Source organism: Chiloscyllium plagiosum, chromosome 4 (genome assembly GCF_004010195.1).
Source record: "Chiloscyllium plagiosum isolate BGI_BamShark_2017 chromosome 4, ASM401019v2, whole genome shotgun sequence".
In the NCBI taxonomy this organism is placed as follows: domain Eukaryota; kingdom Metazoa; phylum Chordata; class Chondrichthyes; order Orectolobiformes; family Hemiscylliidae; genus Chiloscyllium; species Chiloscyllium plagiosum.
The window spans coordinates 110,373,716-110,391,781 of NC_057713.1; the positions used below are offsets into that span (position 1 = coordinate 110,373,716).

The 18,066-nt window shown below is 36.9% G+C and overlaps 1 protein-coding gene across 5 annotated transcripts in view; it reads right to left on the minus strand.

Moving 5' to 3' along the window:
* pou6f2 (POU class 6 homeobox 2) overlaps positions 1-18,066 on the minus strand; it is a 581,389-nt gene that overhangs the window by 540,671 nt on the left and 22,652 nt on the right. For 4 of the 5 annotated variants that reach the window (XM_043688935.1, XM_043688932.1, XM_043688930.1 and 1 more), the window contains one exon: positions 11,357-11,531. In XM_043688935.1, coding sequence (XP_043544870.1) covers positions 11,357-11,525 — 169 coding nt within the window. In that variant the 5' untranslated portion in view covers positions 11,526-11,531. Of the gene's footprint in view, positions 1-11,356; positions 11,532-13,919; positions 14,006-18,066 lie in introns of those variants that run through there. The other variant, XM_043688934.1, reaches the window with a different exon arrangement.

An 18,066-nucleotide genomic window follows, 5' to 3' on the forward strand; every position in this document is an offset into this window, starting at 1 on the left:
AAGATAGCACGAGTTAAAAGATGCTGGCAAATTCCGAGATATCCACTAAGTGGTGAGTTGTTTGGAGTTTTGTGTATAGTAAGATGCAGTAGAAATCAGACACCAGAGACACCATATAAGCAAGTTAGATAATTAATGAGGCAATTTCAGTAAGACAAGGCTAGAGACTTCTCAGGAAACCTACAAAAAAACTCAACATAACTTGAAGTTAGCCAGAAAACATAACATTCCACCCCTTAATACTGTGCCTCTCATTCTTGATCCTTTTATGAATGCGAACAGTTTCTCCCAATTTATCAAGCACCTTTACCATTTTGAAAGTTTCTATCAGAACATGCCCAACTTCTCAATCTATCCTCATAATTGAATGATCCTATCCCTGCAACCACTCTTGGCAACCTCTTCCATATGTTTGTATCCATTCTATAAATGTAGTGCCCAGACCTGTACAGAATACACCAGCTGAGGTCTAACAAGTGTCTTGTGCAAATTTAGTATCAGCTCCTTGCTCCTGTACCCTAAAGCTGAAGACACTTATGCTTTAAGAACTGCACTCTTGGTCGCTGCTTCTGTACATACTTTAGTATTGTACCTCTGGCTTTTATAGTGTCTGACAATCTTCTTCCTACCAGGGCAGAACTTATACACTTAATGGTAAGGTCCAGGGAAGTGTGGATGAATAAAGAGATCTTGGAGTGCAGGTTAATAGTTCCTTGAAAGGGGAGTCACAGGGAGATAGGATAGTGAAGAAGGCGTTCGGTATACTTTCCTTTATTGGTCAGAAGTATGGTGCAGGAGTTGGGACGTCATGTTGCGGCTGTACAGAACATTGCTTCGGCCACTTTTGCAATATTGTGTGCAATTCTGGTCTCCCTCCTATCGGAAAAACGTTGTGAAACTTGCAAGGGTTCAGAAAAGATTTACAAGGATGTTGCCAGGATTGGAGGATTTGAGCTATAGAGAGAGGCTGTTTTCCCTGGAGTGTCAGAGGCTGAGGGGTGACCTTACAGAGGTTTATAAAATCAGAAGGGGCACGGTTAGGGTAAATAGATAGTGCCTTTTCCCTGAGTTGGGGGAGTCCAGACTAGAGGGCATAGTTTTAGGGTGAGAGAGAAAAGTTTTAAAAGGGTTCTAAGGGGCAACATTTTCATGCAAAGAATGGTGCGTGTATGGAATGAGCTGCCAGAGGAAGTGGTGGAGGCTGGTACAATTATAACATTTAAAAGGAATCTGGATGGGTACATGATTGGAAGGATTTGGAGGGATATGGGTCAAATGCTGGCAAATGGGACTAGACTGGTTTAGGATATCTGGTCGGCATGGGCGAGTGGGACCAAAGAGTCTGTTTCCATGCTCTACATCTCTATGACTCCAAAGTAACAGGCTGCACTTTGCTACATTGAACTTAATCTGTCACCTATCTATCCACTCCACTAAACATTCAGAAGTTTTAAACTGTCCTCCTCACAGGTTATAAAGCTTCTTAGTTTGGTATCATCTGCAAAATTTAAGATCTGGATCACCAACGTATATCAGAAAAACAAGGGTCCCAGTATAGAACACTGGGGAATGCCAATGCAAATGTTCCTCCAGCCTGAAAAATATCCATTGACCATTATTCTGTTTCCTGTCACAGCCAATTTTGCTCCAGATTGCTTGTGTCTCTCTTATTCCATGAGTTATAACTTTCCTCACAAGTCTGTTGTATGCCACTCAATTGATCACCTTCGTGAAATCTATGTATCCCATATCAACAGTCTTACTCTCATAAAACCTTTCTATTGCCTCTTCAAAAAGCTCTCGCAAGTTAGTTAAACACAATTACCCTTTTAGAATTCCATGTTGGCTCTTCCTAATTAACCCACACTCTTGCCATGTGACTACTCATACTATCCGGATGAATTGTTTCTTGAAACTTCTCCATCACTGAAGTTGAACTGACTGGTCTGTAATTAATGGGCCAATCCTTGGAATGTATTTTGAACAGGGGTGTCATGATTGCAATTTTTCAGTCTTCTGACACCTCCCTGTTTTGAAAGGCTGAAAGATTATGGCTCCCAGTCCCCCTACAATTTCCACTCTCAGTTCCTTCAATATCCTTGGGTGCATCTCATCTAGTCCTGGTGACTTGTCAACTCTAAGTACGAAAGGTCTATCTAAAACTTCTTCCTTACCAACTCTGAACACTTCCAGTGACCGAATTTCCTCTTCTGTCACCATGGACTGGGCAGCATCTCCCTCCTCAGTAAAGGTAGATGCAAAGTACTAATTTAATGCCTCAGCTATGCTCCCTCTAAACTTCTGTAGACCTCTTGGCTCTCAATTGTGTCTTCTACCTGACACTTGCCATTAGCACTCTTTGCTTCGTTATCTTAACTTCTACCTCCTTTGTCATCAGGGAACTGAGATTTGTTTGTCCTATGTTTTATTTTCCAGGAAATATACACTGACCACAACCAAAGCATGTCCTCTTTGAAAGCAGCCTAACATTCAGCTATTCATTCTTGCCCCCCTTTAAGCCAGCTCATTACTAGATCATTTTTCTTACTCTGGATTGACTACTGCCATATTTGTGGGAGTGCTGGCTAAAGCTAATTTTCTATAGGGTGACACATTTCAGAGTAAAGTGTTTCTGAACCTGGCCAAAGATGGAGGCAGAAGCAGATAGAAAGTTATAGAAAATGTACAAGTGGATATGTGGCTTGATGCTTCCAGAGTATTTTGGCATGATTTGCTTTTCTGAAAAATGGGTGTTTTCAATTAAAAGTAGGTCCTACAGCATTTAAAGATATCATTGACAAAAACTTTCAAACATTTTCATGCTGTGAATCAATGCTTTTTCATACAGAGATCCTGCAAAATTTGAGATATGCCTTATTAGTGTGGGATAGAGCTTGAAACTGGAAGTTAGACTTGTGGGCTTTTTAAAATTTTGCTTTAGATATGTGTTGCATTCACTTTAATTCAAATATCGCTATGTAGTTCGTGTTACTTCCATCCCAATTAGTCATTCCAGGTCCTTATTGAGAGATTATATTATGCCTAAATTAAGGACAGTGTAATTTCAAAGCTTCAATATTCACTTGAACAATGGGGCACTCAAACTAAAACATCTGCCAGTTTTGATGTGTGGGAATTAAGTACTGTGATGAAACATCTGAAATTTGAACATCTCCTCAGTGCAAATAAAATATAAAATGGATTAAAAATGGGGAAATATATCCTGAAGTAACCTGCTCACTGACACTCCATCTGAGACCCGTAAGAGCCACTCAGCTCCTGACCTCATTAAAGTCTTGGTCCAAACATGAACTAAAGAGCTAAATTCAAGAAGTAAGGTGATAATGACTGCTGTTGACATCAAGGCAGCATTTGACCAATTGACCATCAAATCTAGAGTCAATAGGAATCAGGGAAAAGTTCTTCAATTTTTGGAGTCATGCCTAGCCCCAAGCAAGATGGTTGCAGTTCTTAGATAATTGCCCTCTAAGTCCCACAGCATCACTACAGGAGTTTCTCAGGTTAGAGTGCTGTTTCACCAATGACCTTCCCTCCATCATAAGATCAGAACGGGATACTTATTGATGATAGCTAAATGGTCAGCACAATTCTTGGCTTCTTAGAAAATGAAGAAGCTTGTGTTCATAATTAACAAGGTCTGGACAATAAATGGGCTTGAGCTGATAAGCAATCATCCTCATGCTACACAGGTGCCAAACAAAGACCTTGTCAAAGAAGAGAAAATCTAACCATTTTCCTTGATGTTCAATGGCATAATTAACATTTAATCTCCCACTAGCAATATCCTGGAGTTACCACTGATCATAAACTGAATTGAACCGGGCATTTAAATACTGTGGTTACAACAGTAGATCAGCAATGAGGAATTCTGCAGCAATTAGCTCATCTTCTGAATCCCTGATGCCTGTCCATCACCTTCAAGGCAGGAGTGTGATGGAATATTCCCTACTTGTCTTAATAAGGGCAGTTAACGACAACACTCAAAAAAGATTGACACCATCTAGAACAAGGTAACTGACTTAACCGGCACCCACCCACTACTTTCCACATTCACATTCACTTCCCTCATCACCAAAGCACAGTTGCAGCAATGTTTACCACTTACAAGATGCGCGGCATTAACGCACTAAGGTTCGTCTGACAGCACCTCCCAAAACTTATGACTTCTACCATCTAGAAGGGAATGGACAACAGACACATGACCACGTACCATCCTGACTGGGAAAAATATCACCACTTCTCCACTCTTGCTGGATCAATATCTTGGCGCTCACTCATATACAGCAAGGTGAGTGTACCTACCCCAAGGACCACAGCAATTCAAGAAGGTAGCTCATTACCACCCTCTAAAGAGTAATTAGGGATACTCAATAAATGTTGGCCTTGCCAGCAATACTCACATCCCATTAATGAAAATAAAAGGGAGTATATAAAATTGGTTATCTTTAGTCGTGTGGCGTATATTCTTTCTGATAGGTTAGTGCAGCTATTTTTGTAATATTTGTGACAGGCGACAACGGGATATTATACTTCACTTCGGGAGCTAAGAAAATAAATTGTGGAGGTAGTGGATCTGGGGTTCTACTTGCCTGATATTTTAAGTGAAATAATGGGTATAGTAAATATAGGACACCCATTGGTTGTTATGCAGATACATACAGTATTGAATAAAAAGAAACACAAAAGTTTACGAATTGACCTCACTGGCTTGAAATCAGTGCTGGAAGGAAAGGGAATCTTGAAATGAATCTGTGGAACTCATTGCCCCAGAAGGCTGTGGAGGCCAAATCATTGAAGGTAGTGATTGATAGATTCTTGATTACTAAGTGGATAAAGGGAGAAGGCAGGAGAATGGGGTTCAGAAACACATCAGCTATGATCGAATGGTGCAGACTCAGCGGGCCAAATGGCCTAATTCTACTCCTATATCTTATGGATGCCAATCATCAAATGTATGTTTTATGAAAACAAATCAATGCGGAAAAAAGTTGTTAGGTGTCCAAGAAACGGGTCATCTTGCAATGTAATACCTGTACACAATATGGAGGTTTCAACTTTTTGAAATTTAGGTTGTACACATTAGCTTTTTTTAAAACAACAGAACGGAATCTGTGAAATGGATATTAAGTGTGCTTAATTGTAAGCAGGTGGTGGACATTAGCTAATAATTTACTTGAATTCCTATAAATAAATAAATAAATAAATGCAAACTGAAACTAACCTTTCAACTAGGTGGTATATTCTTGTGACTTGCAACTCTGGAAAGAAATATACAGATTTGAAAAGATGAGCTCCAGTTAGCTTTTGGCTAATCATCTGCCTTTCAAGAGAATAACAAAGGTCCTTCTGTGGGTCAAAATTGCATTGAATTTACAGAAGAGAGACAGATCATTAAGCCCAACAGGTTATGCCATTGATTATGCTCCACAATTCCACTCTATTTCATTACATAATATCAATACCCTGTCTCCTCCTTTCTCTCTTATGTACTTATGAATCCTCCCTTTAACTGTATCCATGCTAATCACCTCAATTAGTTCCACACCCTTGCATTTTGAGTTATCAAGGTTCTCCTGAATTCCTTATCAGACTTATTTGTAAGCTTCTTATATATATAATCCATAGATTTTGTCTTCACCACAGCTGAGCACAAGTTCTCTTCATCAACCCTAAAGAACAATTTGTAATTTTAACAATCTCGCCCAGGTTACGTTTCTGCTACCTCTCTTCGAGACAGAAGAGGAGTCAAGGCCAATTCAGTAATTCCTGATAGTTACAACTCACTATTCTGGTGTCATCTTTTTTTTTGCAGCATTGCCAATACTCTTTTTAAAATTTAACTGCATGCAATACTATATGTGTGATGTAATTGAAGTCATATATAGACTCAATATAACTTACTATTGAGTTGGATTTCTCTAAAAACAAATCCCAGTGTTTTGTTGGCTTTGTTAACACAAGTTGCTACTTTTAAATAATCTGTGAATTCATGTCCTCAGTTCTTCTGCATCTCAAATCTATTTGGACTCTTATTTTTCATTGAGTATGTGGCTTTTTACTATTAAAGATGCACGATCACACACTGAGCTACATGACATTTATTTGCCCTTTGCAACCCTATTCTGGAGGATGTACTTTGTGAAATGCTGTCAAAATTATCCTCAGTTATACTTATATTCCCCAATTTGGTGACAATCACAACCTTAGATATTGCCCTTTCAATAGTCCAGATAATCTATGCAAATAGACAACAAGTCGTCAGCAGCACCTGTGAAGCACCATTATTATATTGGACACAAAGATCTGAGGCACTTTCTTGGTACCATGAGAACAGCTTCACCACATTTCAAGAAAGCCCAGAACCACCATTTCAGGGATAAGAAATTAAATGTTAGCCTGGCCAGCAATACCTACTGACTGGAAAACAACATCTGAAATAACACGTTGGTTAATTTGTGAAAGACAACCCATACTGGGTATGCTGGATTGGAACAGTGCCAAGAGTGAAATTTTGGAATACACTTTTAGGAGGCCAGCACATGCAGAAAATATCAGTGATAAAATTATTTTATCTGAAATACAGTAAAATGAATACTGTAGTCTTTCAACTGGACAAGAGCTGAACTGTCTACACAGTTCATTGGAGGCCTCTGGTGTTGGGATGTATGTACTACATAAGGCAAAGGGCCAGATATTGAGAAATGTTTAATATTCTGAATATTTTGGCATTGTTAGGACACTGCAAAGCATATCTACAAACGCTATTTGCAAGCTGACATCATCCAAGGCAAAACAAAATAATTAAGAATGCTGTGGTCAAACCGAGTCATTTAAAATTCCTCATGCTGTTTCACACATCAGTTTTTAGTTTTCCCTAGATGTACTGAATTGAGTATCTCACATTTCACAACATAAATAATGATAATCAAATTTGAATGATAAATGCAGGTCAGTATTAAGAGATAGCTGAAGATGCTGGGGAATAGTATTCTAATGATTTATTGATAAAAATGCTTTTGATTGATTCAAAAAATCATTTCATAATAAAAATATTAAAAATCTATGCACTTCTCACAAAACAAAATGAATCACGGGAACAGATCATAAGATGAACTGGGTTATGTTGAGACAGAATATTAGGTAATCATCAGTTTAGAATAGTTGTAAATAATTAGAAATTTATTATGAATCTAATTTTCCTGCAAATATCATCTGCTAATTTGCTGATGTTTACATTTGCTTAGCTGGACATCTTAAAAACTGGATGAATGTTTAGAAATACATTTCAAGTTAACATGCAAATTATACACAGCATTGCGTTATTAAAATAATCAAAGATATCAAAAAATGTTATTATTTTAAGGCTTGATTTGATTTCCTTCTACATTAGTTCAAATCGTATATTAAACACATCACTTGCCTGAAGGTTGAAGCACAGCTGCATATAGTTGCTCTTCAACATTTTTACAATCTGAAACATTACCTTTAAAGTGAACTGGACATGACTTTGTTAGCTCAGTTCACCTAACATTTCATACAGCAACAATGACTTTGCTAATTTTTTTTCATTGCATATAGTCTGTTTATTTTAATGCTAGGATTTTATTTTAAATTGCAAAGTGTACAAAATTGGTATCTTAAAGGGGATAATATTTGGTCAACCTACAATGGTAGCTCACACAGCTTCCAGGGAATATTGGTCAGCAGGAATCATGAAATGGTCACTTTTACCCCTTCATAACCAATTCTATTTGAGTTCCAAGTAGGTTGAACTTTGCCACATTTGACATGGTTTTGGTGATTTATAGAGGCTTTCAACAGAGGTGGGTCTTTCAACTCCATGTTTAGTTTTTCAGTAGAAATCCTGGGACATATCCTGTTTTTCCTTCTTTTGTACATAAAGTTATACATTTTTCCCACATTTTCTTTGGAACCTTGGAGTTGCATGTGCCAAATACACCAACATTTCTATTCTTATATAATTTACAAGTGTAGCAAATTTACAGAAAATTTCTGAATTCAAATTCTTAATGTAAATTTTAAAGAGCAGCGGTCCCAAAATGGAGTCTCAATCAGCACTTCTCATGCCCATCTTGTCATAACAATGACAATTTTTTAGAATGGCTGTCTATTTGATCAACATCACCTAATTATTTTAATGAATGACCCTCACCTCATTGTTTTTTGTCAAGACTTTGTATAATTTGGTTGCCATATTTTCTCACATAATGTAGTTGATGACTACACCTCAGGGATACTGAACTGATTGTAAAGCACTTTAGGATAACCTGAGATTATAAAAAATACTGCACAAAGTCCAAGTTCTTTCCTATACTGGTCAAGTTATTTTCCATTCCCAAAAATTGCAATGAGTCCACAGAACACTAAGAATAACCTTCAAGTCGATATGGCCCAAACCTTTTGGAAGGTGAGGTACACAACTGTCCACTTGGGTTGTCACTTTATTGAAAGGAGGCTCGTAAATTGCTCTGACAGGAATTTTCCCTTCTGGATTTACTGCATTTACTACTGTTAGAAAACTCTTAAGTCAAACATTTAACTCATGTTGAAAGCAAGGCAGAAAGATCTGTTTTCAAAAAGTGTGGAAAAATACAGTCACCATTTTAGCTATTTTAATCTCTGGGTACTTTCCCAGCATTCGGTGAACCACTCCTGATGATTGGCAGAGCCTCACAAATCTCTTCCCTTGTCTCTCTTGTAAACGCCATCTATTCAGGAGGAATCAATTCCTCCCATAGACAAAAACATACAATAACTCTTAGTTACCAACTCAATATTTGATGCTGAAGTTATTTTCAGGAGAAGTAAAGCTCTCATTTTGTCTCCATACTCGCCTTCAATGACAAATTATGCAATATTGCTGCTGGAAAAGCACAGGAAAACATTTACTATAGCCAAGTACACTTGTAAGGGCTGCTCAGTAATGACATATCACTTCACTCAAAAAGGGAAATGCATACATCCTAGGGCTAATAAGGCATGACTTTGACACAACATAGTCGACTTTTTCTAAAACAGTTGCTAACAGAAGAAGTTACAGAATGGGGTTAAAATTAGTCTTAATATTATAAAGTGTACAATAGCAAATCAGCAGCCTATCTTTTTCAATTGCTGGGCTTTCTTCTCCACTGATTTCAATGGAAATTGAGAATTGTATAGAGTTGTGGAATAAATTATCAATTGAGGTGTACAGTTTGAGTGGGGTAGATGCATACATGGGAAGAGATATTACAGTGGGATATTGAGGTTGGTGACCTCTTCCTCCTGGGTCTACAAAACAGTTTGCACAAAATGAGAAAAAGAAGTAAAAATACAGAATAGACTAACCTTCTGGTGACTCCACAACTGTTAGCATTTTAATACGTGATATCAATGCAATTTAAAAATGTTTAGCACTTTTCCTAATACACTATTAATGGTATGACTAACTACATAAATTGAATCCTGTCAATGTTGCTCTATTCGAAGGCCCTACCTTTAGCTTATAATTCCAAAATCTCAGATCAAATTATGTTGAAGATAATAACTAATCACAAATCTGAACTCCATTTACAGATCAAGAAACTAAGAATAGTTTTCAGATTCATGTGTCCATCAAGTACACATTGGACACTTGTACCAGCCTAGTTGGCACTTGCTTCTTCAACTGAAACTCCAACAATAATTTCTCCAAACCAGGATCACAGTAAGTTACCTAACTCCCATTTAGATATGGCCATGTGCAATAAAATGGTTGTAAATTTCCACCAATGAGAATTTACAGCAATACAAAATCAGAATCTGTGTCAGACAGCCTATGATTTGAAACAGTAACAGGTAAATTCAGGCTATGAAACAGCTAAGAAAATAAAAGTGTAAATGCATATCAAGCAATAGAATAAAAGATAGCACATGACTGCTAACACTGAGTCCAGTAGTCCAAAAGGTGAAAGCAGGAACTAAGAACGGAATTGTTCATTTAAATAGAAACTATCCTGGATATTAGGGAGGATCAGATGGGCTGAATTGCATTTGCTGCCATAAGTATTCTTAAGGTATTCATGCCTTTGGATATGCTTAAAAATTTATTAACCTCACAGCATGACACTTTACACAGATCACTCTCTTGTCACTTTGCCATCTTTAAGTTTTTCAACACACCCCTACTTCTTAGAACTGGAAAAATTCAAATGGATATTATTAAACTGGAGCCTTGCAAAGACGCTTATAAATGTAACACTAAATCACACGTCGAATGCACAGAAAGTACGTCCACCAGAGCAGGGGGCTGACAATTGATGAGGGGAAATGAAGAAAGACTTAACAGGCGATTCTCAAACTTTCACCCACTTCTTTTGATGTATTGCTCTCTGATGTATTATTAATCAAAAATCATAAAACAAAAGGGATTTTAATCAAAGGAAAGACCACTTTCTAACAGGTTCAGAAAAGCATGCTTACTCACTGCTGTCAATAGAAACAGAAGTTTCATTTGTAAAAAAGTTAATAAGCACAATGTTTCCCTGATTCTTTTTGAATGAATAATACAGAAATTATACATTCAGCAATCTTTAAAACCACGAGGAAGTTCAAGGAATCGTAACATAATTCATCATTGCTTGTTCCTGGTCCTCACAGAGAAGTCAGGTGAAGTCAGTCAATCACATAACTAACTTACTGATATTAGGTGAAAAGGCATCATCACTGAAATGTTTCTGTTGGTGTTTTATAAAGACATTTAATCAATTAATTTGAACACCTGTCAATAGGCAGCTCACCTCTTCCATGGCCTGAGCATAGTGATCTGAACCTAAATTTCACACCAAAAACATTAACATGCATTCATAAATGTTTCTAAGAAAGGTATAACCTTTGTTAAAGTATTTGACAAATCATTTTTCAACGTTTGATGAACACAATGTAACAATGCACAGTATTAAATCATAGCATCAAAATGTCATCTGGAAAAAATTGATGCAAATGGACTTCTTCATTTTTAATCTCTGACATATCCCCATTAAGGATTATAAGATCAGATCTCAAGCCTCCACACGTAATCCATGCCAGTTTATTTGTGAGCACCTAGTGGATAAGTTAACCATTATTTTTCAGTTAGTTTTTGATCTTTTATTGGGTGGGGGTGGGGATGTGGGTGGAGAAGAATTGGAATTTGAGAGAGGAAAATGCATTAGATTGCCACAAAAATTGAAGTATAATACCAAAAGACAGTGATTTGATCTACTTCCTTTTAACAGCAGGGGCTACTGGAAAAAGAAAAGAGCAGATTCTTCACACAGAATAGGAACATTCAAAACAAATATCAAAACAGACTTACCGAAGAGCTTGCTGGGAGTGTCCTCACTGTCATTTGATTCCACAGGCACAAGCAGAGAGTCATTTAGCTCATTGTCTGAAGTGGCTGCCTTGTCCTCACCTCTTGATTCTGCATTCATTTCAGCTCGGAGGGACAGCAATGGTTTGCTGAGTTGTTGTCCAGAAATCATGGGATCCTGGGAAAGAAAACGATGAGTGAAACAAGGTTAGCTTTGGTGCGCACGCTCTCCCTTATCTAAGTCCCAGGCAGCTCCAGCTGCTATTGCTAGCTGCAGTCAAGTGAAGAGCTATTACAGATTCAATGAGTTTTCCATTACTCTCCGCCCTATTAAAGATCTACTAGCATGTGAGGATTTTGCTTTCCTTTGTCAAAATACTCTTTTCAAGAAAAGCTGATTTAAGAAACACTGCAGTCTAAGACATGCAGCCCAGTATATTTAGAAGTGCATTTGCGCTTTCAAAAAAATGCGCAGATATTGGCAATATTGGGTGCATTAACTGATGGTAACATAATTGGTTATAAACTTCCTTGAGAAAAAACACAGACAAAACAGTTTTCATCCTTCAAAGTGAGTGTTCTGCAGTACTGATTAAGGTATTTTGTGTACTGTAAAGAAAAATTACCATTTATATTAAAAGATCAACAGATAGAACATTTTCACATTTTACATTTATGAACAAGGACTACTTATTAAATGTACAAACTAACTATTAAATGTACAAACTAGTTAATGATTGTTGTTCACTTCAGAAAAGATCCAGCTAAAGTGATGTCTCGCCAGGACTATAGTTTGCTCTGTGTCAGGAGCAGCAGGCAAGGAAAGGGTAAACTGCTTTTGTTATTAAACTCTTTGACATTTACCTTTGATGGCTACCGTTGCTCTTATAAACCTTCACTGGTGAAAATAGGGAGGAATTAAACTCCCTGAGCTGCACTTCTGCTATTTATTGAAAAGTTTATGCCTAAATGACTCTATGTAGAGAACAGGTGACCGGAATTCTTTGCAAACTGGACAGCCTGCGCTCATGTCCATTCACCACATTGGTCGATGAATGCCTGCGGGTTTTTAATGTATTCATTTCTGAAAATGGTATTTGATATGACACATGATAATCTATGAAAATGTTAATCAATAAAAATAGTTTAAGCTGTCATCAAATGCACTCCTTTAATCAATACTAATATCGCTGCAAACAATGTCACTGTCATCAGGGCTTAATTTGCACAGCACTTAAATATTGGACTCAGTGCATCAATGTGCTGGTCTTCAAAGAGGTAAACACATTTTCCTCTTTTTAGGGCAGATGTACTCCACATACATTTAGCTGCACAAATCCTCCCCTTTGAATACTTTGGTAGGTCCACTGGAGGGCAAAATTAATACTTAATTGAATCTCACAGTCATCAAAATAATCAATATTTTTTATTATTTATTCTTTACAGTCTGTTGACTGTTTGAAACCTCACGGGGAAGGTTGGAAAGAATTCATGATTTTAACATGCTATCGTTAAACAATGCAACTTTCAGCATGCATTAGGTTTGGGCTGTGGAAAGAAAGAGTGACTGGATTAAGGGCACATTCTGAAAAGAAATTAATTTCTAAGATTCAAGCACAGAAAAAAAAGGAAAATAGAACACAGCTGTGCACATGGAAGAAGGCTTGTTTCTGAAGCATTTTATCATATCAAGAGCAGAGCTGAGCTTTCATAATGCTGACATTCCTCATCCTGACAATCCTAAACAAGTGGAAAGGATGAGACCGTAGATATCATCTTTCATCACAATCTCTGGCTCCACAACAAACATGACAGTTTTTTTTCTTTTTCCACTGCTAATTACTAAACAAAAACTTATTTCCAAAACAACATACTTTCAGAGATAATTAAACTAAAATTTCATTCCAAGATGTAAATGACAATAATGGCAATGAAAATTTTCAGCTGCTTTGTGGATATGTGAAGCTTTCACCACAGATACTAAGTGAAATGCTTGAGCTTCAGCAGTGGCATTTTCTAAAATCAAAGATCATTAAATTAACCTTTCATGCTCCATATGCCTTTAGTTGGACATTCACATTTTCTTTCTCAGTGTCCACTCTTGTTTACTTTCAACTAGAATGGCAAATGGTTTTCAACAAGCTTTAAAAGCAAGCTCGACGCAAGCAGTATAATTGTTCTTTCTCAAAAATAATTGTTTGCAACGTGCATCTTTTATTTAAACCACTGAAAATGTTTCCAGTTGATACTTCCACTTGATATTTCAAAATAGCAAATGATCAGACTATTGCCTTTGAGTATACTGAACATAAAAACCATAGAGATAACGAAAGAAGCAAGTTTCATACATGTCTACAAATTCCAACAGATTGAAAGAAACTAATAGGTTCAAACTTAGCTAATTAAAGTGCAATGAAAAATTTACACATGAACTCAACCAAATCAAAATAACCTCAGAGTTCATCTATGGCCACTGATCTTTCAATGACCCTATGGTGTAAGATTCAGAACAGACCTAATCTGACCTTAGCTTTAGGTGTGCTAGTGGTACACCCGGGATACTCACAGTCCACGCCATACTCTCTTCAAATATGTAATAAAGTATTCAAGAACTGCTCCTGCAGAGAACACTCACGCAGTCGGCATTTTCTCCTGCACCCAGTGCCACTGAGCTCAATATTCTTTGAGCTGAGCTATTTGTCTGTCTTTCAGTAGCACAGCATAGTTCAAATGGCAATCCTCGGCCCAAGACAGCTGAATCACTTCACTACCTTCTTGGTACGCCATTTTGAAGCTATAATATCTTTAGACTGTCCTCCCACTGCAGTCTAACATTGTTTTGAAGAAGACAGAATATATATATATACTATTCTCCTGATATTTTTAAAAACAGAATTTAACAAACTGTGTTACATTTAAATGTCAGGAGTTTAATGACAAATGTTAATTGCCCTAATAAAGTTTTAAAATTCTAAACTTCAGATAATGATTGCAAACAGATTAAATTAATCTCAATGGACATTCTTCCAACAAAATAAAAACTTAGAAGCAAACCACTTCTTAAAATAGAAACAAATTTATTTTTACCACCTTGCAAATATATAACAGCAATGAGAACATATTTTGTTGCATTCTACTACCAAGGGATTTCTTGTCAAAGTCAACTTCCAAGGCAGCCTCATGGGAACTGTGCTGTGCACATTCTCATGGAAGGTGTGAAAATCTGATTTTCCAAAATGGATCAGTAATTCTCTATAAAAGAAAAAAAAAACTAAAATCGATAAATCTTTGCTAAGTAGATTGCAAAGGAAAAATTATTCTTCCATTGACAGCGCATTAGGAAGTCTAAAACAATCTAAGCACCAGCATCAGCACGTCACCTCCATACCAAGAGTTCTAGAGACTCACATAGTCCTAAAATACTTAATTGGAGAGCTTTACTGCCCTAATGAGAGACATCCTGTATTATCTGTAAACCTGTCTGAAACAATACACTGCAAATAATTGAGCATAGATGCAGAAGATAGAAAGAAAATGATTAGAGTTACAGTTACAAATTTCTGGGTGATCATGGTGAATAGATTTTAGCTAATTTAGTTTAAAAAATGTAGACATGTTAATTTTCAAAAAACACCTCAAACACTTCACAAAGCAACATTAATAAAATTAATAGATTAATGGCATTTTTTTCTACCGGCTTCTGTTGTGACATGACAGAACTGTTTGCTGCAGCAGTTAAATAACTATTTAAAAAACACTAAGGACAACATGCTGCACTCCCTCAGCTGAAAGTTAAGCTCTTCAAGTTTTTTAAATATTTTTTCAACATATCAGCATGAGGCATTGACCTGGGCTGGAATTACTTTGATGAAAACTAAATGCACTGATTGTTTTCTCAATGTGAGTTTTCATCCCCTCTTTGAGCTGCAGTCACACCGGCAAGCTACTGCCATGGTGGCTGTTTCAGTTCCCAGCCTTGGCCTACTGTAGGTTGTGACACAATCGATAGCCAGGTTATGAGGCAGAGGAAGCTAAAGAGAGATTATGCTGATGAGGAAGGTGACAGAATTATCTCATTGGATTTGTTCTTTATATCACCTTCAATCTTTTCCAGTTAGGACAAGGATAAAATCCAACAGAAAACAAAATAGAAACAGCCAACTGTGATTACACGTTTTGAACAATCAAATGATAAAAAAGCATCCTTCCATGCTAGAGTGAAAACAACTTTCCAGAACCAGATCCTATAACTTGTAATTAAACAAGCAACTCTTTATAACTAAACAAGCTACATTATCAGCTGCAAACAGCTAGGATGAAATGTTAGCACAGAAAATATTTGACAGCATCATGCAAAGTTCCTCTCTTTCTTTCTGCTACCAAACAAAGAGGCACCAGCAGAAAGAATGACTCTCTCACAGAATCGATTCACAAGTGTTTCAAGCTGTGATTCCATTCCACAGAAGGAATAAAGCACAAATACTTTTGTCTTAAGCTATGTATTCATATAAAGTGACCAGCATCTCAATTTCACCTGCTCTCCAGTTTGTGTACAAGAACTACTAATAACATCGGGGGAGTACCGTGTGTGCGCGGTTGTAGACTGGCAGGGTGGGGGGTGGGGGGGAAATGGTGCTCAGGTTTTGGGGAAAAAAAAACACAGAAAAATGTATATAACAGGACAAGAGAAGGAAGTACACAAACATTGTCCAGTCTCATTTTTGGTTACGATGTCAAGCAGATCAAAATTCCAAACGAATGGGAAGTTAAAAGAGTATATTCACTCTAACCCCATTAAGATATAACTAAAATTATTAAATTTCATTTAGAAGAAATTAGCATAGCTTCCTGCTGTCAGCAAATGGTGATCTTTGCAGTGGCACTCAGAATGTACTGGTTTCTTCAGGATGGAAACGTGCTGATATAATTGAACTAGGAAGGCAGAGACAGCTAATACTAGAACGATTAGATTTAAACAGGAATGCAACATCCTTCCACTTATTCCATTCAGTAAATTTCCACAATACCTCTGCTCTGCTTTTATGTTTAACTGCTCTTTTTCTGAAAATTTGACTCACTTTTGGAATTTATAGGAAACTTCCACAATCTAGCATTCCCTGTCAGTAGCCATGCTCACAGGAAGTTGGGAACGAAAATCAGAATTATAACTTTCTGTTCCTCTCCCCAATCATATCCCTTTCAAGTGAGGTCTTGTTGTTGATGCAATTGAATAAGGTCCAATGATTCTGCAGTATCACAGTGGGTGGTCAATCTTCATGTGAGTGCTACTAAAGCAAAAGACTCAGGTGCATATAGCTTTGTCCTGATCCATGATTAACCAGTAGGCATCGCTGCATCACAACCAGAAGGTGCAGAAACCCACCTTTCTACCCTGTGATTTAGAGGTTAGGTACAGTTGTTTCTTCAACATTGTTTGTGATTCAGTAACTCAACACAAATAAAAAAAAACTGAACTTTGTACATTCACGATATACTACTCGATGCTACGTTGCACATCCACAACTTAAAAAAAACCTTAAATATACATAACACATTCACTATAGCAAAAATCGTAAAGTGATCTACAGCAGTATGACCAGACGAATAAAAAAGCATTGTGCCCAAAGAAATATTAGGCCAGCTGACTAATTAGTTGATCACAGATATAATTTTTATACAGCATGGTAAAGAGTAAATATTTGAAGAGACAAAAGATTTTGAGTTAGAATCCTAGCAATTCGGGCTTTGACTCTAGTGGGCTGAAATAAGTGAAGACATACAAATAGTTAAAGTTGAGTGAGGATAAATTTGGTTGTAGGACTGGAGGAAGTTACAAAGAAGGGCAAAGAAATGGTAGGATCTGAAAGAGGATGATGGTTTTAGAAACCAAGGCAATGGTGGATTGCAAGCCAACGTACATCATTATGCACTTAGCTAACAGGTGAACAGGAGATTTAGGATTTGGATAGCAAAGGTTTGGATGAACTTAAGTTTATTAATCTGCAATATTATGAACAGAGGTAAGCAAATTACAATACTAGGTATAAAATGTCTTGGGCCACTTTTCAGAATAATATATTGCTACAGTGCAAAATAAAATTTACAATTCTCAGACAAACTAGATAGACTAAAAATCAAGTAAATTATACTCAAAATGATTGCTTGATGCACTGAGATAACTAGTCACACATTCACAATATTAAATATACCCGAGCCCCTTCATACACTCAGTGTTTGCCCATCACATGGTCTTCCCATTAATACACAAGCTTTGTTGCTGCAAGAAAAAATCTGCACTGGCAGAATGCAGTCCATAAACTCAAGATGTTCCAAGTGCTTTACAGTCAATGAAGTACTTTTCAAGTGCATTCATCATTGCAATGAAGGAAAACATGAAACCTATTTGCACACAGCAAGATTTCACAAACAGCAAAGAATTATCAAGCAGATCATTAGATTAATTGTGGAAAAAACATTGTTCAGGATAATAGGATAATTCCCCATTTCTTCAATTGTGCAAAGGAATATTTTACACCCACCTCAAAAGATAGACATATTCTGGGTTAACACCGCTTCTGAAGATAATGTCTGTGACAATGTAGCATTCTGTTATGTAGTCTACTTGATATCCCAGAATCTCTTAGTTTTCAAGTTTATGGAATGGCAATTAAATTTATAATGTTTGCCTCAAGAGATAAAAGCATCTGAGTCAC